The sequence below is a fragment of the Heteronotia binoei genome, chromosome 21, assembly GCF_032191835.1.
Source record: "Heteronotia binoei isolate CCM8104 ecotype False Entrance Well chromosome 21, APGP_CSIRO_Hbin_v1, whole genome shotgun sequence".
NCBI classification, from domain to species: domain Eukaryota; kingdom Metazoa; phylum Chordata; class Lepidosauria; order Squamata; family Gekkonidae; genus Heteronotia; species Heteronotia binoei.
The window spans coordinates 143142485-143169181 of NC_083243.1; the positions used below are offsets into that span (position 1 = coordinate 143142485).

Genomic DNA, 26697 nt, shown 5'->3' on the forward strand with positions numbered 1-26697 from the left:
GGCAGCTCACAACATCATGTCAATACAATTAAACCAATAAAACATATATAAAGGGAGTTTTGACCATCACATTTAAAGGGACTGCACACCTTTTTAAATATCTTCCTTCCATTGGAAATCATGAAGGATAGGGGCACCTTCTTTTGGGGCTCATAGAATTGGATCCCCTGGTCTAATCCTTTTGAAACTTGGAGGGTATTTTGACAGGAGGATGCTATGCTGAAACTGGTGCCTCTAACTAAAAAAAAACAGCCTCCCAGAGCAATGTTCCCTCTAAGCTGCAGAGTCTTGTGAGCAAAAATTCTACTTTGTGAGCTACTGGCATTAAAATTGTGAGCCTGTGGCATTAAAATTGTGAGCTACTGCATAAATTATTGTGTTGTGCGGTCATCCTTCTTGAGCTAAGACAAAAATGTGTGAGCTGGAGGATAAAAATCTGTGAGCTAGCTCACACTAACTCATCTTAGAGGGAACACTGCCCCAGAGCCCCGAGATACCTAAGGATCAATTATGCTTTGCTTCTGACTCCACCCCCAAAGTCCCCAGATATTTCTTGAATGGGGCTTGGCAACCCTAGGTTTGATAGGTGATATAATATTACAGATGAGGTGTTACTTCACACAGGCATCCTCATTCCATATCATTGTTCCCCACCTCCACCCCCAGGCAGTTGACTGCTGTTGAAACAGTATGCTGGGCTAGAGGAACCACTAGTTTGACCCAGCAGACTCTACTTGTTCTTATGACTGTGGGTGGGGGGGAACATTGCCAACATAAGGCAAATTCTGGCTGTTACAATAGAGAACTAACTTCATCTACCTTAAAAATTTCCAGTAGTATAATCCACATTGACAATAGCTGGGAACCAGCATAATGTAACATGTTGTTATAGAACTGTCAACTGAATTGATACAGAACTGTCAACTTATTTTACTTCTGATGCCATTATCCTTTCTTGGTCTTCTTATTTGTGGGGGTGGGCAGAGGATCTTAATCCATTTTCTAGATAGTATTAGAGCTGCTGTCAACTTCCCAGTAGAATTGGCTGCTATGATAATATTGTTTGGAATGTTCCATAACTCGTTCAGCTCTGGGCTTCGGCCAGTGCTGGCCCTGGGGCAACTTCTGTTGGAGGACTCAGTGTAATTATTTTTAATACTGTGTTTCTCTTTCATCCAGAGTACCCCTGGAGGTGGTGAGAGACTTTCTAACTAAAGTAAAAGAGAAACATAGTGCAGTAAACAAGAGTCCATTCTTCCTTGTCATATTGACAGTACTTAGTACATAGTTTCCCTTACACATGATACTATGTTAACATAATGAAAGTCCGCAGAGAAACTTCCTAGCCCTTTGATTTATGTGTGTGGAAGAGGTGATGACAGCTCATTTGATAAGATACATGCTTTACATGCAAAATGCCTCATCCCTAGCATCACCTGTCAAAGAATCTGTGTAGCAGGCACTGAGGAAGAGTTCCTCCCTGCCTGCCATTCGGGAGAGCTGACAATGGACAAAGCAGACATTAAACTAGATGAACTATAAGACAACTGCACGTGCTCATGTGATTTCCTATCAAAGAGCTTTACTAATATGCACAGGCTTTTTTTGTAGCAGGAACCTCTTTTGCATATTAGGCTACACTCCCCTGATGTAGTAAATTATCCAAGAGTTTACAGGGCTCTTCTTACAGGGTCTACTGTAAGCTCTTGGAGGATTGCCTACATCAGGGGGGTGTAACCTAATATGCAAAGGAGTTCCTGCTACAAAAAAAGCCCTGTGTAGTACTGGATAAATGTGCCTATTATCTCAAAAGTATTTACATCTGCCTTTCTTCTCATCAGTCAACTTTTTTTTTTTTTTACAAAAAAAAGAAAGCAGCTGAGATCATCATGTTCTTTCAAAAGCGTTGAAAACTTTAAAACCAATGTATATCTGGCATGCTTAGTTTTACTTTATTGTTGTCTTTTAAAGCTAGGACACAGTATTCTACACTCTGGATAAAAACATCCGGTATTTTTCTTTTAACATCATAGGAAAATGTTGTCAGCGTGAACCCTGCAGTGATTTGTCATATGTACTGACTAAATAGCACATTGTGCAGAGAGCTAGTTTCCTGGTTTAAGATAAACAGCTGTGTGTGAACTTAGTGAGTTGTCAATTGGGAGGCATACAGTATAGGTCAAACAGAGCTTGATTTTACTTCATTGCATACAATTGTATTGTATTGCTGTATATTTAAAATGTTTGCCAGATGTTGAATAATAAAATAGCTCCCTTAGGAGCAATAGGCAGGTCTCTGCTTGCTTGGAAGTTAACTGTGCTTGTTAAGTGTGGATTTTTAAGTGTTGTTTTCACAAGTGTGCATTTGAATTAAAGAAGTGCTATAATTCTGTGAATGCAACTCACCGCCTAGATCATCACTGCCTTCATAACTCTGCAGGGTTTACATATTTGTGCTTGATAGTGGTTCCCTTTTCCTGTTTCTCATAGTATTGTATTTGAGGGAAAACTGGTGCTACTATTAGAAACTGGGGATCCCATTTCTTCCCTACAGTCCTCCCAAATTCAGCTCAGTACCAGGGAATAGCAGGGAGGCGACTTAAGTCTCTGTAGTGGGAACAGTGGAAGCACAAAGGCTGTTGCTGTACCATACCTTGTTAATGGGGAAAGCCCTGGAAAATCAGGATCACAGAGAAGTATTTTCATGGTGTATGAACATTATAATTTCCACAGTACAGTATTACGGTACACTGAAATTTGTACATCTGCACCATTTTAAAAGGCAAACTATGAGTGTAGCAGACAAGAAAAACCCCTTATAGTAAGCAGGAGAAGAACCATTGGCCCAAATCTCTGCTATGTAATGCAGAACTTGCTTCTTAATTTGGTAGAAGTGAAAGGAGATACTTTCCAATTCAATTGTGTGGAAATTTGAGCTGCAATGTAGCCAGATTCTGAAAAGGAAGCAAACTAGTTTAGAATATGAAAACATAATTTCCTGTGCATTCTAGATTATTAAATAAAGTAAAATACCCAGCCAGACTATCATCGTGTCTTTTATTTGTAAGCTTAAACCCATGATGCTCCAATAAATTTGTTAGTGGAGATTTAGGGGTTGGAGTCTGAGGAGGGTGGGGTTTGGGGAGGAGAAGGTCTTCAATGGGGTATAATGCCATAGAGTCCACCCTCCAAAGCTAAGGTTGCCAGCTCCCAGGTAGGAGCAAGGGATCCCCTGATTTTACAGGCTCCTGCCTACCGCCGAACAGCTGGCTAGCAGGAGGAAGTCCTGCCTTCAATAGCCATGATACAGCACAATGTCCCCAATATGGTGATATCATGCAGAAGTGGTAACCATAGAGTTTTGGCCAAAATACCAGAATGTCACCGCACAATGTCCCCAGTATGATGACATCACTTCTGCATGACATCATCTTGTCGAGGGCATCATGTGCGGTGATGTTGCCCTGCCCACCCCACTCCTGGAAAGCTCCTTCCCACCACCACTCCGTTGATGAGCAGGAAGGACCTAGCAACCTTATCCAAAACAGCCATTTTCTGCAAGTGAACTCTGTTACCTGGAGATCAGTTGTAATCCCAGGCAATCTTCAGATATTACCTGAAAGTTGGCAACCCTGTGTTTAAAGTACCACTGGCTTTGGTTCTGTTTTGTCTAGAAATTTATCTGAGCCAAACTACACTTAGGTTGCCAGCCTCCAGATGGTGGCTGGAGATCCCTTGGGATTGTAGCTAATCCCCAGGTGACAGAGATCAGTTCACCTGGAGAAAATGACTGCTTTGGAAGGTGAATTTGATGGGATTATAGTTTACTAAATCCCTTCCCTCCCCAAGCCCCACCCTCCTCAAGCTCCATTCTGAAAATCTCCAGGAGTTTCCCTACCCAGAGCTGGCAACCCTAAAGTACACATTATGTTGTGGTAAATCTTCTCATGCCATTTTTTTTTAGTTAAAATGCAGCTGGGAAGGTTGCCAGTTTCTAAAGAGTGCAAGAGAGTGTACACTGAACCCTTTCCTTCAGTGCCATTTTCCTGGTGAAAAGCCTTCCCCTGTTGCCTCAAAAAGTGAAATATATCTTTTAATGTGAAGTTTGAGCTTCAGATGGATTTTTTTGGTGAAAGAACAAAAGGAAGTCTTAAAAATAGATTGCTACTCCAAATATGTCTAAATATTTAGAATAGTTTTAAGACAAATACATTTCACTAAAAACTTTGGCAATACTCCACATCTAGTCATGCATAAGCAAATTGTTAATGTGCGATTATTTGTACAAGAATCTGGCTGTGGATTGGAATTAACACTGAAATATGCATCCCATTCAAAGCAATACAGTACTATGGACTGCTTGGGGGGGGGGGCAACAGTGGCAGGGCTTCTAGTGTCCTGCCCCACTGATGGACCTCCTGTTGGCACCTGGGTTTTTTTTTGCCACTGTGTGACACAGAGACTGATTTTGCACTCACCCTTATGCCACTCTCGCATCCGTCTTCTTAGCATGGCGTCCTCCTGATTTCCCACTATTTGCACTGGGGCTGCAGCAAACATTGCAGTTTTCACACAGCAAACGGAAACCTCTAAAAACCAGTTTCTGTTTGCTGTGTGAAAACTGCTATGTTTGCTGCAGCCCCGGTGAAAATAGTGGGAAATTGGGAGGACGGTGTGCTGAGAAAACGGACGTGAAAGCGGCATAAGGTGAGTGTGAAATCAGCCAGAGTGTTGCACTGGACGGGCCATTGGCCTGATCCAACATGGCTTCTCTTATGTACTTATGACCATGCCTCTGATTTATGCCCAGCAATTGATACATGCAATAAAACTTGATTATATGCATAGATCACTTTCATAGGATCTACTGTTGGAAATTTGCAAATGTTGAGCATTGCTAGCCCCGTTATATTGTCACCAGATAAGTCACATGCATGAGCTGAGCATTCAGATATGTTAATAAACAAAATAATGTTGGTTTTCAAGGAAATAGTATAATTTGTAAACTGGAATTTTGAGCACAACGTTTAATTGATTTCATTAATTGTTTAATTGGTTTCATTAACTGTTCATAAGGTATGTAAGAGATACTCTTCTGTAAACTGGAATGAACTTATTTTGTCTTGTGTGAAATGGATGTTGAGATGCTGACATAACTCCCAGAGTTATAACTGATCCCCATATTAAAGAGACCAGTTCCTTTGAAAGAAATGGCAGCTTCAGAGGGTAGACTCTATGACATCACATCACTACATAGCTCCTTGTTAGGGTTGTCAACCTCCAGATGGGGCCTGGAAATCTTCTGGAATGACAATCTCCAGGCTACAGAGTAAATCCCCTGGAGAAAGTGGTTGCTTTGGAAAGTAAACGGTATGGCATTATACCCCACTGAGGTTTCTCCCTGGACCCACCCCCAAATTTCCAGGAATTTCCCCACCCAGAGTCGGCAATCTGAGCTCCTTCCTTCCCCAAACTCCACCTTCCCCAGGCACTGCCCCCAAATCTTCGGCAGTTTCCAAAATCAGAGTCGGCAACCCAAAGTGGATGTCTTGTGTTAGGCAAGCAAGATAAATACCAGTGGTGACTCTTCTGTCTGTTTAAAACCGTATTTTAAAGTTTCTTGAGTTCTTAGTAAAATTGTATACAAACACTAGGTTCCATTTTCATTGAAACTAGCTGAAAGCCATGGTAGGATTTCAATTGCATGGTGAAAGAATTAAACATATTTGTACACATAAAAATAATGTGATCAGTTTTTATTGTGTTACTAAAACTATCTTTTGGTCAATACTCCCTCTAAAACGTGGAGTCTTGTGAGCAAAAATTCTATTTCGTGAGCTACTGGCATTAAAGTTGTGAGCTACTGCATAAATGAGTTTGCTCTGGGACCATTTTTCCTGAGCTAAGACAAAAATGTGTGAGCCGGAAGCTAAAAAAACCTGTGAGCTAGCTCACACTAGCTCAGCTTAGAGGGAACACTGCTTTTGGTATATTTATACTTTCTCTGTTTTTAATTATATTTTTCACATAAACTATTCAGGAGTCCCCTGCTGATGTATCCAATACACCTGCTATAGTTCTCCCAGAAAATACAGTTATACAAGATACAGAAAGAGAGAGAAATCTGTTTTTCAGGTAACTAAAATTATTGCATACATTGCATATTGTGTGTATGTGTGTGTATTCTGCTATAAGTTAAAGAGATGTTTCACAAAGTAAACCCAAGCAAAAGAAATATCCCTGCTTAAAGGACCTTACAGTCTAAGCTTAGATGGAGATGAAAGCATTGAATGTAAACAGGGCCAGCTCTAGACTGTCTAGCACCCTAGGCAAGGCTAACTTCTGGTGCCTCCTCCCCCCCGCACTGATAATGTCATCGAGTCATATGAGAGGCGTCCAATTTGGTGCCTCCCAAAGGCCAGTGCCCTAGGCAGTTGCCTAATTTGCCTAATGGCAGGGCCGACCTTGAATGTAAGGCAGTGTGGCTGAATATATCATTTGTGTGTGATAGCAGGAATGGGGACTAAGAGGTAAGCAAAAGGTACCATAGAAGAAACTGTGCTGAGCTACAGTTGTCCTGTGAGGAAGCTCCCAGACATAACTTGGATGGAAAAATTATCAATGCCTTTTAAAGACACAAGGAAAACATTATATAGAACATGCATGTCAGTACCCAATTTTTTTACATGAAAAAGAACCCAAAATGTATTTATTTTTAAATAAAAGGATCCCTGGTGACTGTACCAGTTGCCAGTCTAAACTGAACAGTCTTCTTCTTTCCCTTCTAGTCATTTGTCTGCTTGAAATCTCCCGTCCCACCTTTAGTGGAGAAGGATATATGGCCACTACAAATAAATTCAAATGGCCATGTGAGGTGTTGTCTCTGAAAGCACATCACCATTTAATATGCCCTGAATATGCTTTTATATGCCCATCCACTTCCTCCCTTTGAGTGGAAATTCCTGTATGTGAAACAGTAATGGTCATCAAGCCTACATAAATATCTGGATTCAGAGAAGAATTCTGTTTGTTGGTCAACCTGAGGAGAGAGCAGTTGACATATTTTTTAAAAATTTCATTTGTATTAATTTGATTTTATCATTTCTGTAAAATAGTGTTTTTTCTCCTCAGACCTGTTAGTCCTTATCTGCGGCATTCTAACAGGCATACTAGGGCATCTGATACCCCGTTGACTTCTGTTGGTAAGATAGTTTTGTTAATGTCATCCTTCCATTTTTTTAAAGTACAGGTGTAAATATCTTTACAGATTGTGATATCTCACTTACGAAACTGAGGGTTAAGAAACTGTGGTTTCTGAACAATGGAGTATCAGAGAGGTTTTAGTGACTGTACAGGCTCAACATGCAGTATGATAAACATATGCTCTGCATTAAAGATAATGAAAAAACCCCAGTAATACAGGAAAACAGATGATTCCTTGATGCCCAAGCTTTTAAACAAAAGTGGCCAAGCCTGTATCTTAATGATAAACAAGGAAGTCTCATGAGGAGCCATGAAGACATTTTTACAGAGAGTACTATCATGGTTACATCTGCCTTTAACATAAATATTATGCAATGTGATAATGGCATGATATAGTCCTTCAGCTGTATTGTGTGAAGTCTGTGGTTCATTCAGGATCAACTGTATAACGAACTGTAATAGACAGACAGACGTCCTGATTCATTCTGTCAGTAATCAGACCTGTATATACCTCTTGGGGGAGGGGATGTGGAGAGCCCCTAACAGCCCATCAGGGCCCATGGATAGCTGAGAAAGCTAGACTGGAGGGGAAAGTGGAAGAAAGAACTGTTGCACTGTCAGCTCAGAACAGATAGGGTACTTCAGAGAGTGAGACTAGGAGGGATCCTATCTTGTGTGTAAAGCAGGCTACAACAGTGAATGTTTGGAGATCAGGTTTGTGCTTTCAGAGGGGTAGGCTGAAATGCCTTTCTCAGGAGGAGACTATATAGGTCTCAGGGTCAGTCTTTTCCAGGAAAGCAGGTTAGAACAGTGAATGTTTTGGGAAGATACTGCAGCTGTATCAGGGCTAGTTTCTGAGAAAAACCAGGTAAAGATTTGTAGTTTTTGGGAGGAGTTAACATTTACACTGTAAGAATCCTGAGGTTGAGGGAATGCCAATTTTCACCCCAAGAATAAAACCCTGGATGTTAACTGTTTTCTGCACCGAGGTGTTGACAACTGAAATTGTATAACTTAATGAGCCCAGCAAAAGCTATGTATTATCTGTAAATAGTTCTAAGTCGCTTTACTGAATAGCCTTATTTCTCCTATCCTTGGTAGTAAATAAAAGTTGTTGATATTTTGTTTTCCTGTTGTCTCATATGAAAATAAATGTATTTGAAGGACTCGGGTTTAGTCAGGAAAAGGTTGGAGTAGAGGCCAATGGTCAATCTACACAGCATGCTACCTTTTCTTAAGCAGTGTTATTAAAATCCTGATCTTCACACCAACATAAAGTTTCCTTAATTGCAGCTTGCGGCTGAGACATGAAACCTAGGAAATCCATGGATGGCTATCATGTCTTTTTCAGGTTCAAAGAGGAAGCTGGATCAGGGCTGTTGTGATTAAGCCTCCCTGCCTATGCTGATTAAGCCTCACCCTGCCTTGTATGCACGTGCACCCCTTCCAACATTAGCCATAGCTGGAAAAATATGACCATGCGTTCATTGTGTCTCTTTCATTTACTTACTTAATTTATAGCCCAAGTTTGTTGCATAAGATGGATTATAAAATGTTAAAAAAAAACCCTTCTATCTATATAAACAATGCAATAGGACTCAACATTCAGAATTGGAAAACAGTGTAGGGTTGGTAACCTCCAGGTGTGCCTGGAGATCTCCCACTTTTACAACTGATCTCCAACTGGCAGAGATGAGGTACCCTAGAGAAAATGGCTGCTTTGAAAGGCAAACTCTTTGATGTTGTACCATGCTAAGGCCCCTTCCCTCCTCAAACCCTGCTCTCTCCCAGATCCTCTCCCGAAGTCCCCAAGTATTTTCCAACACAGACTTGGCAACCCTAGTGCAAGGTAAACTCTCCAAGGAAGTGCATACAACAATGCAGAAGTGGATTACAATGAAGATAATGCAGTAAGATGATAGCATACAATAAACATTGTGATACACTATAGTCCTGCTTCTTTATAAAGCATCCTCCTGAATTGTTCTATTACATTACAGTCATATCTCTTTATGAAAAATGCCCTCCTAAGCACATTCTGTAAAATGATAGAAGCATGGGAGACTTCCTGATCTCCTCAGGCATGCTGTTCTACAAGATGGGAGCCACAATACAGAATGCATTGCTAACAAACCATTGCTAGTTGTACCCATTTGTAGGATGGTGTCTTCAGAAAGTTTTGCTCAGATGACTGAAATTCACACCCTGAAATATAGTATAGGGACAGCCCTGCAGTTATGTGGGTCCAAAGCCCATACAGTGCATTGTAGATGATGGCCAGTTCCTTGAATTGAACCTTGTAACTGATTTTCCTCCCCTCCCTCCCCAGGGCTAATGGCAACTCAAGGGGGATTATTCTGCTTAGAAAATTGTTCAGGGAACCCCGCAGCTGCTTTTAACTTTTAAAATAGGACAAGAGACCTATCACAGATCTCCTGGGTCTCCTCAAGTTGCTCCCTGAGTGCAACTGGGTAGCAGTATCATGGGTAAGAACCAGTCCATTCACAAGACAGATAGACAGAACGAAATGTACAATTCTATTATATAACTTGTATCTTGAATACTTTGCTATTTAGACAACACAGGTCATGTGATTGATTTGGTGAATGATCAACTGCCAGATGTTAAAATCTCTGATGAAGATAAAAAGAAGAATCTTGAGTTGTTAGAAGAAGCAAAGCGAGTGAGTGAGAGGTTCCTCACACGCAGAGGAAGAAAGTCAAGAAGCAGCCTTTCAGAGTCTCCCACAGGTACATACATTTTGTGATCTATACTTCAAAACACTATGCAAGTGGAACTCATGGTTATCAGATATGCAGTGTGCCTCAGTGTGAGGAATAAATTATCATCATTTTAACACAAGATTCTTTTAGAGCCATAACAACTAACAAATATGTCATAACAAAGGTATAAGTTGTAAAATTTATGCTGCTTTATAGTTTTTAGATGCCACAGCACTCTTCGCAGTATTTACTGCAATGTCATCTCAATACATTATATGTTTTGGAATATGTTGTACATGAGATCATATATAGTGAGCCTTCATCACAAATACATATTTGCTCTGTGCTGACCAGTCCACAGTTTATGGGCTTTCAAGGCTTGGAATGAGAAATTAGGGTTGCCAAATCTTTTTATCGGCAAGGTGAAGAGGATTGTGCTGTGTAGTTCTTGTTATGGGAAGTGTCTATATCATCTATTACCTTCTTGTATTGCTCTTCCTTCAGGGAGCTCAAGATACTATACATGGTTCTTTCCAGCTCCATTTTATCACCACCTTGTAGATTAGGCTCAGTGAGAGCATGCTTGGAAAAAGGCTGCCCAGTGAACTTTATAGCCAAACAAGGATTTGAACCAAAGTGTCACCTCACCAGTCCTAGTTGGATGCTCTAAACATTACTCCTCTACACAAGTTCCAATGACAAAATAGATAACTCTGCATCCTGTAAGATTAATTTTACTAGGGTTACCAGATGTCTTCTTTTTAGAGGACATATTCTCTTTTCTTTTCATGCCCATCCTCTTTTGAGCTCATTTTAAAAAACAGATGAAAATGTCTTCTTTTGGGGTTGGGAGGCTGAGCCTGTTTTGCCCTATAATCCCCCAGCAGAGGTAAACTTCAGCTTAAATAGTGGGGGTATTTAAAATGAGATTTCATAGTGATAAGTGGTTTGAAGTAGAGTAGTTAGGAAATATGTCCTATTTTTTGCTTTTCAAAATATGGTAATCCTAGATGTTACCAAGTTTTTGAACTACAGAAGATGGAATTTTGAGACTCTTAAGTGGAACTGGAGGTAGAATGATTGCTTGAAAGTCTGTTTTCTAAGTTATATCAAAATCCCTGCACCAAAAAAAACCTGTAGTTCAGTCAATATTGCTTCTGTTCTATAACATCCTGTTAGGTCTAAAAACCTTTAATATTGATGCATATTGAGTCATCTTGATTACTGTGAATTGTCAACTGATCTGTGGGAAGTAATTTTAATAGTTTCTAGCTCTTTTCAATCATTATATTTTGGTGCCGCAACTCACATACCAGGGTACCACTACCCTCTGTTTTCCTTGATATGTGTGATTGTGTGTATTTTCCACTTTCATTATGCATTATCAGAACCCTGCATTTGTTTTAGGAATGCCTTATGTGACTTTCATAGTTAAAGGGCTTGGAAAACCCCAAACCTTATAATAAGACAACATATCCTAAGCCTGGCATATTGACCAACTCTACAATCTTTCCTCTAAATATTGTCAGTTTAACTGTATAAGGAAGGTTTTTCATTGCTGAGTTGCTCTTATTGTCAACATATTCCTGACATTTGGTTAAATGTGCATCCAGCTTTTTCTCATATTCTGTCTTTTAAATCCCCTTGTCTTTCTCACAATACTTAATAAAATCGCCCAGGGTACATTTTCTCATCATTGCCTAGAAGGGAGGAATATTCTTCTTTAGAAGTAATTGCTTCTTGCCAAGCTTTCAGTATGTAAAGCATTTCCAGTTATTTATGCATATATACCAGCAAGAACTTGAGGCCATTTCTGAGAGACAAACTTGTTAAGGAATTCTCTCAAGGGATTTGGCGCTCCAATTTTGCTTCAAACCAGGTAGAGCATAATTACAAGGCAGGGTCTAGAGTTATGCCTCTGCTTGTGAGATCTAGAAGTATTAGCATTCTATGCCTTCTTCCACATTATTCTCAATTTTGTCACAGAACCACACTTGTTTATTTTGAGATGAATGTCATATGAGCCAAAATAAAGAGCTCATTTACATAATCTGAACACTTACAAGTTTCTGCAGGGAAATTGATCCTGTAAAAACGGTCTCAGATGTTTTGCTTAACAGTATAAAATCAGGAGTGTTTTCTGTAGCCAGTGAGAGGAAGATGGCTGAAAATTCTACAGACTTGGAGTTAGAGGCTAAACTCTTCTTTCCTTCAGTTAATTTTCTGCCTCTGAAAGTCTAGGCAACATACTAAGATCTGATCTATACTTCAGGGGGAATGCACATGGAAATAGTTTTCCTGGCATTGTGTCACTGCAAAATTCAGATGAACAGGGCGTTTAGGAATAGGGAAAACCTGGAACAATATTCAGATGTGATAACTGCCACCTGCAGAAGTCTATATCATGCTGTAGTTCTGAATATGAGGACAGGACCTCAGAATACCTAAGGGAGATATTATGTACAATGGTGGAATTCCCTGATTGGAACTCCAGATAAGTAATAGGTAATTTGGCCCTGAAAAAGTATTCACAGAGTAGATTAGCAAGATATCCCCCCCAAAGTGAGTGCGGTTAGTGATAAAGGAAGAGAGGTTTGAATTGGGGCCATGCTAGTAGGGGAAACGGATTAACTCTTCTCCCACCATGTTATCTACCCGGACTGCTTTAGCCCCATGTTGTGTCCTGCATTTCGGTCCCTGAATTTCCAATACAGCGTGACTACGTGTGCTGAGGTAAGTCGCGGGAAACTGCAGGTCACATGACTGTAAGGGACTGATGTTGACTGCCAATTAAGATCTGTGGTGCAAACTTTAACCAGGCAGGATTGGACCGGGCAGGGGAGTGGGTTGTTCCGGGTGATTGCATATAAACGGGGGCCCCACCCTGCCATGTTGTCTTTGTAATGTGGTCTACAATAAAGTATGTTTGCTGTTGAATGTCTCCGAACCCAGTACATTACACTGGCGATGAGGATGGGATGGAGCCAGCCTATTGCTCAGCTGCACCGCTCGCCCTGCGCATCCACTCCAGTGCTCTAATCGTGCACAGGGCCATGCTTCACAGCTGGGATCATGGCTGTTGCTCCAGGGGACCAACTACCGGAGTTCAACCCTACCAGGTAGGACCTGTGGGAATCATGGGTGGACTGGCTCAAGTGTTGCTTCCAGCTGCACAAGATGGAGGCAGCAGATGACCAGAAGGCACTCTTCCTGAGCTCGTGCAGGGTCGAGACTCTTCAGCTGATGAAGTGCCTCATCGCACCTACCAAACTAGCAGCTGGCACATACCAGGGTCTGATAAAGGCAGCAGTGACTGACCACTTATCGCACAGCTGACCCACCTCACACGCAGACACGCATTCTACATGTGACAGCAGTGGCTGGACAAATCTGCAGCCGACTACCTTGCTGAAATCAGAGGCCTCGCCCTGCGATGTGACTTCTGGGGGCACCTGGAGGAGATCCTGTTCGACCAATTTGCGGTGGGTGTCTGGGAGGAGAAGTTGCACCAAAAGTTACTTACCATAGATGACATCACCCTCATGGGAGCACTCCACCAGGCTTCCACCTTTGAACAGGCTTACATCAGTCACCACACAACAGTCACGCACCAGGCAACAGCATCCTAGGCTTCCGATGCATGAGCGCCACAACTGCCCATTCCAGAACGCTGACTGCTGGAACTGTGGGAAAATCAGCCACATCACTCGAGCATGCTGGGACAAGTCCAACTGGAGGTGCCAGTTGACACAATACGACTTGACCAAAGCACACACCATAGCATCAACCAGCATCCAGGTACTGAACTTGCCCCAGGACACCACCGATAAAATTAAGGTATCGGTGTTTATCAACGGTGCCCCCTGTCTGATGGAGCTGGACTCAGGTTTTTCCATCTCCATAATCTCAGAGGAGACTCTAAAAATGCTATGCCCCCATGGCCTTCTGCCCTTGTGGCCAGCAGGATTCACATTGCGGGACTTTCAAAAGAACCCTGTGCATATTAAAGGGTGGGGCCGAGTCCAGGTACAATTTAAGCATTTCAATGGGATGCTGGATATACTAGTGGTGACACACAAGCTCACCAGTTTACTGGGCTTAGCCTGGTTCAAACCGTTGGGAATAGAAATTGTTGGGGTGAACCAAGTACAACCCCACAATTTTGGCCAGGTGTGCAGGGAATTCCCTGAGGTATTTGATGGGCCTCTCAGGTGCTACAAAGGGCCATCCATATCGCTACAGTTTAACCCCACAGCCCAGCCCATAAGGCTAAAGGCACGGCAGGTCCTGTTCATGCTGAAACCTAAGATTGAAGTCAAACTGGGCCGTCTTGTTGCCCAGGGCATCTTAGAGCCCATCCCACATGCTTCTTGGGAGACTCCTATAGTCACAAAGCCCAACGGGGATGTCCGCATCTGTGTGGACCTCAAATGTACCATAAATAAGGCCCTTCAGGATCATGCGTACCCAGTGCCAGTGGTGAGCCACGTGCTAGCATCATTGGCCGATTCACAGATTTTCAGAAAGTTAGACTTAGCCCAGGCGTACCAACAGTCTCCAGTGGATGAGCAGACAGCTGAGACCCAGACAATCATCATGCTCCAGAGGGCTTTTGGGGTCAGCATGACTCCAGGGATTTTTCAAAATCTCATGGACTCTCTCTTCAAAGAGATTCCCAGAGTACAGCTGTTTTTCAATGATGTTTTGATTATGGTCTCCGACATCGAAGAATTCAGCTGTCACCTCCGGGAGGTGCTACGCTGGTTCCAGGACACTGGCCTCAAGATGAAGCACAAAAAGTGCTCACTCGGGGTCCCCAGGGTGGAGTTCCTGGGGTTTGCAGCCGACGCCTGGGAAATCCACCCAACAGATGAGAAGACCAGGATGATCATCCAAGCACAGGTCCCTACTTGCAAGGCGGAGAGTCAGAGTTTCTTGGGGCTCCAGAACTTTTATCACTCATTCCTGCCCCATAAAGCCACCCTTGTCAAACCACTACACAGATTCCTTGACAAAAAGCCCTGTGGGTCTGGGGAAAGAAGCAAGCCACCACCTTCCAAGCAGTAAAGGACATTCTGGTCTCGAATGCAGTGCTGCACCACTTCGATGAGTCCTTTCCGGTGATTGTGGCTTGTGATGCTTCTCCATGCGGAGTTTCTGAGTGCCTACACCTACGCACTAGTCTACCGCCCGGGGAAGTCGATGAGCCATGCAGATGCCCTCAGCCACCTTCCATTGTTGTCAGTGGACCCTGATCCGGTGCCGGCACGCCACATGATGCTGATAGACACACTGTCTGATCAGCCCCTACACGCCTCTGAAGTCACCCAGTACTCGGGCCACAACTGTATCCTTTCCCATGTTTTGGACTGGGTGGGAAGGGGTTGGCCCACTGGCAGGGTCGACCCAGAGTTTAGGACATTTGTCTCCTGCCAGGATGAACTTTCAGCCCACAAGGGCTGTCTCCTATGGGGCAGCCGCATCGTTGTCCCCTCCCCTCCGCTCTGGAAACAACTGCTGGAGTCCTTACATGAGACGCATCCAGGGATAGTGCGTATGAAGGCACGGAGCTACGTATGGTGACCAGCAGGGCCAGATCTAGGGGGAGCAGAGGAGGGTGCTTGCCCCAGGTGCCGATGAAGGGAGGGCACCAAATTGGATATGGAGTCCATTGTATTCTATGGGACCCTAAGATAGGCTGGCCCAAAAGGGGACATCATTTTTTAATTCCCCCCCCCCCTCAAAAAACATATCCAGTCCTGGTGACCGGGAATGGGCGATGAGGTCAAGGCGTGGGTGAAGCGCTGCCAACCCTGCCAGGAGTCATGGCCAGACCCACTTAGCACTCCACTGGGAGTGTACACCACTGGGATTCCAACTGCACGCAGTGGTCACAGCTGCACTTGGACTTTGCGGGGCCTTACCAGGGACAAATATTCTTCATCCTGGTTGATGCCTACACCAAGTGGCTGGAGGTGATCCCCGTGGCCTCCACCTCCACCCTTGCCATGGTCTGAGCGCTCCGCAGGGCCTTTTGCACACTCGGAATACCAGAGACCATGGTGATGGACAACGGTACTGCAATCACCTCTCGTGAATTCTGTGAATTCCTGAACCAGTACCTCATCCGGCACATATGGTCAGCCACATTCCACCCAGCAACCAACAGCCAAGTGGAGTGCATGGCCCTCACAACAAAGGAGGCCCTAGGCCACATCATTTATGGGGATTGGGACCACCGCCTGGCTGCCTTCCTTTTTGGGAACAGGACTACCCCGAGCCCCATGACTGGCCGCAGCCCAGCAGAACCATTAATGGTCAGGTGCTTGATCACCCAGGTGGACAGACTGCACCCTGACTGAGCACCTGACCTCCACAACTCACCTGAGACCCAGGAAGCTACAAGGGGGTTCTTCCTGGGGGACCTGGTCTACGCAAAAAACTCTTTCAGTGGACCTGAATGGGTACCGAGCCGTGTGCTGTGGGTCACCGGGTTCCACTCATATGAGGTATCAACAGAGGAAGGCCAGCTCCTCTGTCGGCACATAGACCAGTTGCATCGCCGGACCTTGCTGGACGACCCGGGAGAGCCCAAGGTAACAAGGAGCAGGGAGGGCATTTGATCACCACTGGCTGCTGCGCTGCCGACCCCGGTCTCTCTGACATCAGAACCAGACAGAGAATCAGGCCTGCTTCCCCTGGTAGGGGAGAGTGAGGGGACTCCGTTTCCTCAGCAAATGGTGGGCATTTCCCTTCCATACTTGCCCCACAGCGAAGGAATGGCAGCATCTATAGTAATTCCTGCAGACCCCATTCCCCTGGTCGAACCTTGGCAGTCCCAAAGGGAGTGGTGGCCACCAGCATACTTTAATGACTATGTGCACTGAACTAGGGGGGGGGTTGTGTCCTGCATTTTGGTCCCTGAATTTCCAACACATTGTGACTACACGCGCTGAGGTGAGCCGTGGGAAACCGTGGGTCACCTGACTGTAAGGGACTGATGTTGACTGCCAATTAAGATCTGTGGCATGAACTTTAACTGGGCAGGATTGGACCGGGCAGGGGAATGGGTTGTTCCGGGTGAATGCATATAAGCGGGAACCCACCCCAACATGTTGTCTTTGTAATGTGCTCTACAATAAAGTATGTTTGCTGTTGAACGTCTCCAAACCCAGTACATTACACCTCAGTAAGGGGAAAAGACAGGTATTTATATAATGGTGATCATACTTTCCTATTAAGGCTTAAAGCAGCTGTGGGAGAATATATTCAAAGAAATGCACACCTACACTATTTTCAGTACTGTAACTCCCAATACCTGTGCGCTATAGTGGGAGTGCCTAAATAGTTCTAGATTATATAAAGGCTTTGATGATCCAGCATTCCTGTAGGAGTGCCAGAGATTTTTAAAGACTTTGTATTTAATGTTATACTGGATCCTAGTGTGTTGGCTCCTGGAGCCATGGCTTTTTTCATTAGGAGAGACTCACAAAGTAGATCTCAGGAAAGGTAGAGAATAACTTATTAGTTATAGCAATCCTAACATGTCAGGCACCACAGCAGTCAGTGCAGCTAAGAATCATGGTGGTAAAAATGGCAGAGGCTGAAGAGTTTTGATTAGATACTCATGTTGGTTTGGGGTTCCCTGCTTGCTAAGATAGCAAGACATGGGGTAGCTTCACTTCTGTGCAAGTGCTGTGAGGTAAGTGCTTTGTTTGCTGCTATCTTATATTTCACATTAGGGAGCATTGGTAGTGGTGGGGACCTATCTATGGTGGGCAGGGCTTTTTTGTAGAAAAAGGCCAGCAGGAACTCATTTGCATTTTAGGCCACACCCACTGACCTCACCATTGTTTCTCACAGGGCTTTTTCTACATTTCTACTCATTTGCATATTTCTACTCATTTGCATATTAAGCCACAAACCCTGACACCAAGTCAGCCAGAACTGCATTCCTCTGCATTCCTGCTCAAAAAAAGCCCTGACAGAGGGAGTGCCAAGGTCTTCCATTGCTTCCCTTAGTGAGGTGTTGAAGTAATCTCTATACTTAAAAGGCTACTCCACCCTTCCCCTGAACCACCTCCTGAAGATTGCCATGGTGGTCTCTTTTTAAAACTCCATCTTTATTATGAATTCATGTCACAGGAAATAGTTCTGTCTTTTTTTTCCCTTTCTTTTTTAAAAAAATTCTCAATATAATATAGGCATTTCTCCGACACTTAGTCCCAATGTTTCACCAGCACCATCTCGGAGCAACTCTTTCAATCTTCCAAGTCCAGCAGGTAAGATCAATACTGCATGTTCTCATTGTTCTTACATAGATGAAATTGATCCCTCCCCCCCTCCCCAAAAAAGAATAATTTGAATAAGTTTTCTCAGACAAAGTTGCCTAGAAATCATAAGTGACAAACGTCTCTTCACAAATGGGGGGGAGTAGATGATAGAATAGAAATCCCCTTTAAGACAAGTATGGGTTAAAAAGGTTTTGTTTTCTTTACTAAATTGCTGTATCTGTTTGGGGTCTATTAACCATATGATCCCTGTGGGCATTTTCACACACTCAATTTGCTTGGCAGTTGAGCCACAAATACCAGAATCAGTTTGGGCTCAGTTCTTCTTTATTTTTGCCCTCCCTCTGCATTTTCACAGTTGTGGAATCAGTTTATTTTCTTCCACACATGCCTTAATAATGAGGATTTTCCAGGGAAGATGCTGTCATCATTGGGGGTGTCATCAGTGTGTTAAGCAAACTGCCCTAAAAATAGGATTTTGTGGAATTTAGAGTGGAGGGCAATCTGCCTTTTAGCGAGATCAAAAACCTATGTATACAGAAGGTGTCTGCTTTGGAAGTTACCCAATAACAAGACAATATAATATAAAAAGGTTTATTATGAAATGAAGACACACATACAAGAGTATAAAGTCACACAACGCACATACAGTCCTAATAAAATAAGATCGAAATAGACAGGGGTAAACACAAGGATTGACAAACAGGGTAATAATTACCTATTGTAGTCTTCGAGAAAGGCTCGGGGTACCTGATTGGACGCCCATACCTTACCAGTGAGCGGACCTGGCCCTGGTTACCTGATTGGGTTTCCAGGTAACAATGGGCAAAAGGGGAGGCTCCAGGGTGGCAATTAGGGCAAAGCATGGGTGAGGATATTGGGGGTGGAAGCGATTAACAAGCTATCCAAACTTATCTAAATGTGACAATAGAGGGCCAAATTGTTACCTAAGGTGACACCCGATCTATACAAAGAACTCTGGCTCTAGGTGAAGATGTTCTTCCTCTTCTTTACTGGCATCATCCTTTGTCTTGAGTTCCATTGGACAAAAGCTTAGACAGTCTGGCAGGATCCACGCTTAAGATAAGCTTGATTGCCTTATGCAAACATAACAGCTGTTGAGTACGTGAGCCTCTCGCTTCGCTGTCATGGAGTCTGGCACTGCAGGAAGATGGTTGTTGATGGCGTTAGCCTATCAACATGGCTTTCGTGTTCGAGGCTGAAGACCGCTTGCCCGGACAGTACCTGGTGGCGCAACTTCTTCCACTGCAACGGCCGAGAAGGCACATGCATGGAGCGGCTGGAACCTATCTGTGCTTCTGGCTAGCACTCTTTCGCAGATATAGAGTGCTGTTGTAATGCTGAGGCTGCTAGTACTCACATAAGTCTCTTATAAAATGGTAGATAAAATCGACGTCTTACAGCAGATGTAAGTTGAATCTCCAGGCACCCTGGCAACCACATGGATGATTACGATGTCCTTATATAACTGAAATTGGGGATCTCTTAATCACAAGTGGCATCATAGCACCTCCCTTAAAAAAAAAACTGAACTCTTTCTCCATTGCACTAAAATACTGGTTTATCACTAGAGCTTTATAACAGCTTTCATGAAAAGATATAAGGAAAAGGGCATATCTCTGCAAGAGACTGAGCTACACTTACTGTTTTTAAAAATGTAAGCTGGGAATTCAGAGAACCTGCTAAGCCTGTTTTTACAATGCTCTAGCAATATTTTAGTGCTGTGTTAAAAAAGAAGACAAAGCACTCATCTTCAGGGTTGGGAGGAGATGGAATGGTTTAACCATGATGGTCCAATCATCAAAAAGTGCACTCAAAGTAGTGGACAGAACAAAGAAAACAAACAAAAATTATGCATGAGGGAAAAGGTGACTCAAAAGCCGCTTTCGTGGGGAGGGTGGGATATAAATTAAACAAAATAAATAAAATAATTCAAGAAAAGACTGAGGTAAAAGTGGTCTCAAAGGAATTGTGGGGGGAGAAACAAAAACAAAGTAAAGCTAAAGCTAAAGGCACATAATGTGTGTGGAAATCGGGAGATAAACTGAAGCCGTATGGGCCAGAACTAGCTCTAAAAAACTATGCAGAAGAGCCCTGTGTTTGGAATTAACTACAATATTTAAGTACATTTTGTGGCTTTATCACCTGTTTTTCATTTTGTAGGTTCTGATACATGCACATTCACTGTTGGTTCAGTGTCTCCACTGCAGGTAAGACTGAGTTAACTAGTTACATACACTCCATGTCTCTGAGTAGTAAGAAGTTCCAGCTAGCCCATACCTGGGTTGGATCCCTTTGGAGAAGAGAGCGCTGAGGACATACAGCATCTTGCAGTATTTGTTTTATTTACAAATATGCAGGTAGAACACAGGTAGAAGCAAAGAGGCACTCCTATAGGGCAGTAGATGCCCACTAAGGGTGATCCTGTATACCAATGGTGCTTCAGCTAGGTCATAACAGTGGCTCTCTGCTCCTCCCTCAGCATCCAAAAATATGCTTCCCATTCAGTCTTTCCCTCCTAACTAGGCAGAACTATACCTCTTCCAAAGCCCAATGAACACTTGAGCAAAAGTTATGGTTAGGACACTTTGCCTTTCTTTTACCATCTAGGGTAGCCTGACCCACAGTGATGGAAGTCAGTTTTTAATTCCTGACTGTTGTAGGGTAAGGCTGTATAGTGACAATTGCTTTATTCCCTGCTGTTTTTGGGGGCTTTTACAGATATCCCATGATTTTCATTTTGAAAAATGGAAGCAAGCAGCTTGTACCCTTTTAGTGCTGCTACCCCTTGCAGCCTTAGTACTACAGTTATAGAAACCGACTGTGGTAGAGATGCATGGAGGAGTCTGACGGCCCTCTGTTTGTTTAATTAAAGAAAGATGTGTGCTCCATCCTTGAAAGGAGAAGGTTAGAAAGGGCTGAAATGTTGGCAACATGTTGCTGCTACTCAAGGCATCCATTCACAATTATCTAGTTTTTAGTAACAGGTTTAAAAAACTTTATTTTTTATGTAACTACTCATCAGGAAACTGGATTTGAGAAAAACGTAAAGCACAATTTACAGTGTCCTGGCAAATGTATGCTAAAAACTGAGCTAGCTCACACTAACTCAGCTTAGATGGAACACTGGTACTAATGAGGACAGGATCTTCAATATAAGACAGCTTTATATATGCTCATGGACTGTGGGAGGTTGGGCACATCTACTAAATCTGTTTTGTTATATCCCCCCAACAAGAGGAATGCAGAGTTAGGACTGTGTAATTCCACAATTAGAAAAACTTTTGAGTGCTGGTAGAAGATCCAGTGAAACAGACAAAGGTTCCCCTTGTACTTGTGAGTTTCTCCAAGGGCAGATAAGTAACCTATTGCTTGTGCACATACTTACATTCTTTAAAAAGAAGGCATCACAGAAACAGGCATGACTTTTCTCCAACATGTAAGTTTAAATGGAGCCAGAGAGGTGGCACTGGTAACTCTGTGCTAAAATACATGTCTAGCTGAAAGGCAAAACTGAACTCTTTCTCCATTGCTGTTTAGCCATCCTTGAGGTGCTTTTACCTACAAGTCGGTGAAAATGTAGGTATATTTAAGTTTCCCCCAGAAGGAATAAAGGTGGTTCTACCTAGAGAGAAAATTGCAGGGGGGGGGGGGGATGATTAGAGTTTCTTTTTCCTCACACACAGTTTTTTCCTTCCTTTATAAAACAATCCCAGTGGGAAAGTTGTTTATTAAAATATACACAGAAAGCATAATATGTAGCTGAGTCCTCAGATAGGGGCTGCTTCCAAATGGAGATTTTACTCCACTTGCCTTCCAATCAGGAGCACTTTTGGGGGGAGGGGAGCATTCACAGAACATCATGCTCCCCTTACCCTCTTCTCAGCGTGCTCTTTCCCAAACCTGCTTTGAAAGAGTGCCATACAAGTGCATTATCACACCATCTTGATGGAAAGGTGTACATTTTCTTGCCCTGTGAAGATCCTGTTCACATTAGTACCAGTGTTCCCTCTAAGCTGAGTTAGAGTGAGCTAGCTCACAGATTTTTAGCCTCCAGGTCACACATTGTTGTCTTAGCTCAGGGAAAATGGCCCCAGAGCAAACTAATTTCTGTAGCAGCTCACAACTTTGATGCCAGTAGCTCACAAAGTAGAATTTTTGCTCACAAAACTCCACAGCTTAGGAGGAATATTGATTAGTACCATTTCCCTGCTGTCACCCCCTCATGGATGCCATTTTCCTTCGCTATACCACTGGCAGTCTTTTTGAGGACTTTAAAAATCAGTAATTGCTATAGCACTATAACAATATAGCGCTATACCAGTTTTTGAATGTTTGTCTTGTGAAAAGCTCTCTAGTGTGTGGCAGGGAAAAGGCAAGGAAAATAGTGGCCATGAAGGGCTGATAGAAGAAAGTACACAGGAGACTCTCATGTGGAAGCTATGTTGCCAATGTGAATGCCTTTGAATTCACAGCACTATTAAAAGTAACACAGAGAATCCTTACTGTTTGGAAACAGCCATGGTATACCATGTCTTGATGGCTGGATAGGAAGTTCATACTGTGTTTGAACAGAGACAGATCGGGAAGTTGTTCTAAGGAACTAACATGGCGTGTGAGTTTCTATAAGGGGAGTTTGTCCTTTTTAGAAACTAGACAGTATTTTAGCTTGTCCATTGCTTCATTTGTAAATACTTTATAATGTACCTGATTATACTTTTTTACTTAAAATTGTATTTATTGAAGTCAAGCAGCAGTTTACTATAAACAAATCTTTCTAATATATTGCCCTTTAAAAATCAGTCTAATAGGCTTTGTTAAATGAATTTTTAATACACTTCAATTTCTTTAATAAGTTTTCTTTTATTTCAGAACACTACAATAGGGCTAAATGATCAAAAACAGAATGATCAAAGAAAACTTTCTCAGGGAAGATTGCTTCCTCGCCTAAGTGGTTTTGAAAACTCAAAGGAGAATCTGTCTGAACAAAAGGAGAACTTTGATCCTTATAAACTTATGGATAATCTGTCTAGATCATGCACTTCAATTAGTGATATTGGCAGAGTATCTCTTAATAGCAGTGCAAATACTTGTGAACATGAACTTGGAAAACAATTATTTAAAATAACAAAAGAAAAAGAGTTCCCTTTTAAAGGCAATTTACAAGGACCAGATATGGCTACAGTAGATCCAAAGCTAAAAGGTTTGGTACCATTACTGAAGGATTCAAAAGTTACTTGTAAAACAGACCTTACTACATCTGGTACACACCCTCCTCTACTACGATCAATATCATGGGATCATGTAGAACTTGGTAATATAGAAAATGCACCTTTTAAACAACCATCTGATTATGATAAAAATGTTGCCATTATGAATAAATCTAATAACACATTGACTAAGCCATCAGCTTTTAAAGACCTCCAAATACAAGTGCAACCAATTCGGATGCAGAAATTGACAAAACTCAGAGAGGTGAGTAGAAGTATGTTCCTTTTACCCTATGGGTTTGCCCCAATTCTGGATGATGACCAGCTCATACTGTATTAAAATAAGGCTGCTTCCACAGAGAGATGATTCTTTGGGCAGCTGGTACAGCCAGGGCTTGAATTCAGCAGGAACTCACAGGAGCACAGCTCCTGAACCTCCAGCCGGAGCCTGCATGCGGTGGGGAGTTCCCTCCCCGCTGCATACAAATCCCGGGGCATATGCAAATGAGATGGTACTGAGCTCCTACAAAATGACCCGTGGGTACAATTACTGTGAATGCAGAGGCATGTGTGGTGGTAATAAAAGATCCACTAAGCTGTTTTCCCAACACTTTCTTTGCCTCAGCTACCATTTGCTGCCTTTAAACCAGAGGGGTAAAAATTCAGGATTTGCTAAGTTGTCATAGCATAATAATGTTATAATGATCTGTTGTGAAAACCTACCCATTTCTAGGTTTCATTATTTTTAAGTAAGTTTTTAGCCCTTTATTTAGCAAGTTATTAGGTGAAACTTTGACCTATATGTTTTGCCTTATTACTTCACAAGAAAAGGGGCTAGAAACTTCTTAAAGCATGGAATTTGAGATCTAGTACATTGTTTCAATAGATTCTTACAACATTATTCCTTTATAGCGATATGTCAATTGCCAATATATTTTTTAAAAAACCCAAAAGCTCTCTGGTGTAGGGGAAATGACATATAGTTGATCCTGAGAACTGTGCTGCTGTAAGGAAGCCAGGTGGAATAAAACATTCATGTAGAAACAGGCATTTTAAAATGATTGGGGGAGCTAAGGATTGTTCACAGAGCTTCTGTTACACCACAGGCTGCACTGCTGTGAAGGTATGGAAGAGTGGAAGGTGAATTGGGACATTTCAGATTAGTAGAGCTGTAAGTAGAAAGCTGAAGGATGCAGGATACGGTCTTTGGGGAAATAACATGACCTGGGGTAAAGAAAGAGCTTTGATCATTAGACCCCCTTCCCACACACACATTCCATCTCAGGGCTTTGGAGAGATAAGCTTAAAGGGAAGGTATTCCCCCCAGCCATAAGGACAGAAAGACTAGTTCTTATATCTTATATATTTTAAGAAGATATTTCTTTCTTATATATCTTTTAAAAAGAGATTATTTACAGTCTGTGTGTTCACAGTTAAGAGAGCTCCTTTAGGTGCACTCCAAAGTATACAGTGCAGAGTGCCCTGTGTAGCTCTGAACTGTGGCCGTATCCTGTGGTAATTCAGCATCCCTGTTTGGACCTACCTGTAAATAAAAAGTATATATATTAACAAGGCATTCTTTCCCATGTGTAGCTTAAGCATTTTCATTAGAATGGAACAAAGCTGCAACTGGGTTTTCAAAAAGTAGCCCTAGGAGATGCATGGCTTCAATGTAATAGAAATTGATGAGTTCCCCTTCTCCCCCACCCTGCAGAGTATCAAGGTGGATATAAAATACAGAACAGAGGTACTTCAGTCTTAGATAAAATACATGTCATGTAAACAGGAAGCAGCTGATTAACTGTCCTGTCATCTCAATGTAACATTTGGGAATGAAATAACCTACTTTTCTTTCTGAGGAGACTTCTTCCGATCCAAAACCTCTTTTCCTTCCTCAGGATATATCAACAAATCTTATCTTAAACATTTTTTGTTTCTGCTGTTCATGCACTTTTGTGTCCTGTTTCTTGTTCCTTCTAATACTGCTTTCCCAGGGCAGGACACATCAGACCGTATTACAAGAATTATCTTGAAATAACTGGGTAATTGTTACATGCCGAATGATCTGTGTACAAAAAGATTGCAGAAAATGTCAGGGAGAACCTGACGAAAAGTTTAGAGCCTGCTTTTGTGTCATGTTAGTGCTAAGGTAGAAGAGAAGCAGTTTTTCATGTCCCTGATCCAGCATTAGTAGTTGAGTGACTAGGAACTAAATGGAGTTGGGAGAAGATGAATTTTTGCAGTGGGGGAGAGAGAAACTACTACTTAAAAGCAGCTGCTTGGAGACCCATTGAATTCCAAACAGATGGGAAATCAGCTATGTTGTGAGTCAGGGCACCAGGAAGGCGACAGTGTCTCTCCGCCCTGCCCACACTTCAATGGTCTGGCAGTAGCAGTGGCTCCATCCCCATTTTTCATCTGTGCAATAATTGGTGGACAGAGGAAGAGGCATAGAAAGAAAACATGCATTTAGTAATGAATGTAATATAGGAAGAAAAAAATTCTGGAAGAAAAAATGCACACCCTACTCATTACAGGCCTGTAAGGAATGAATGAGAAGGTTTTGTAAAAGTGTAATGGGGGACATCCACATTCTACCTATTTGTGTCTGAAATTGTGGGGTGGGAGGCCTTTTTAAAAAGAGTTCTCAGGTATAGGGAACAAAATCCTACCTGCTTCTACATTTTACATTGCTGCATTCTGATGGTTTCAGAATTTTTCTTCCAGTCCATGGATTTTGTGCCCCCCCCCAAAAAAAAATCTATTTTGGGCTTTCTTATCTAAATATACTAGAGCTGGAGTGGAATGGGTTAGCCATAGGTACCTAGATAAGCTAGTGAATTGTACTAATAAATATTTGTTGGGCAAATGAATGGTTGAAAATGGGGGCAAGTTAACAGACCATTGGCTGTCATTCATAGAAACTAAGATTGTTAATACCAAAAGTAGTAGTTTTTTCATAGTTAATTATACTTTTGTTACTAAAGTTTTTTATTGCACTCAGTTCTTCAGTGTAATACATATTTACAGTAAGCTTATATTAAATTATACTGTAGCTGGGAAAAGCTATTTCTGAACAACTAAGAATTCTGTTTTCCCTATCAGGAGCACATATTGATGCGGAATCAAAATTTAGTAGGACTTAAACTCCCTGACCTCAGTGAAGCTGCTGAACAGGAAAGAGGTGAAATATAATAAAAATATATGGAAAATATTTTTATGGATATTGTGGAGAAGGTTTTCTGCTTT

At 42.3% G+C, this 26697-nt stretch overlaps 1 protein-coding gene across 1 annotated transcript in view; it reads left to right on the forward strand.

The window, feature by feature from the left end:
- IRAG1 (inositol 1,4,5-triphosphate receptor associated 1) overlaps positions 1-26697 on the forward strand; it is a 122687-nt gene that overhangs the window by 48846 nt on the left and 47144 nt on the right. Inside the window, exons 4-10 of the mRNA XM_060262065.1 lie at positions 6030-6135; positions 7132-7202; positions 9780-9953; positions 18131-18208; positions 20402-20448; positions 23111-23713; positions 26554-26632. Coding sequence (XP_060118048.1) covers positions 6030-6135; positions 7132-7202; positions 9780-9953; positions 18131-18208; positions 20402-20448; positions 23111-23713; positions 26554-26632 — 1158 coding nt within the window. The remainder of the gene's footprint in view (positions 1-6029; positions 6136-7131; positions 7203-9779; positions 9954-18130; positions 18209-20401; positions 20449-23110; positions 23714-26553; positions 26633-26697) is intronic.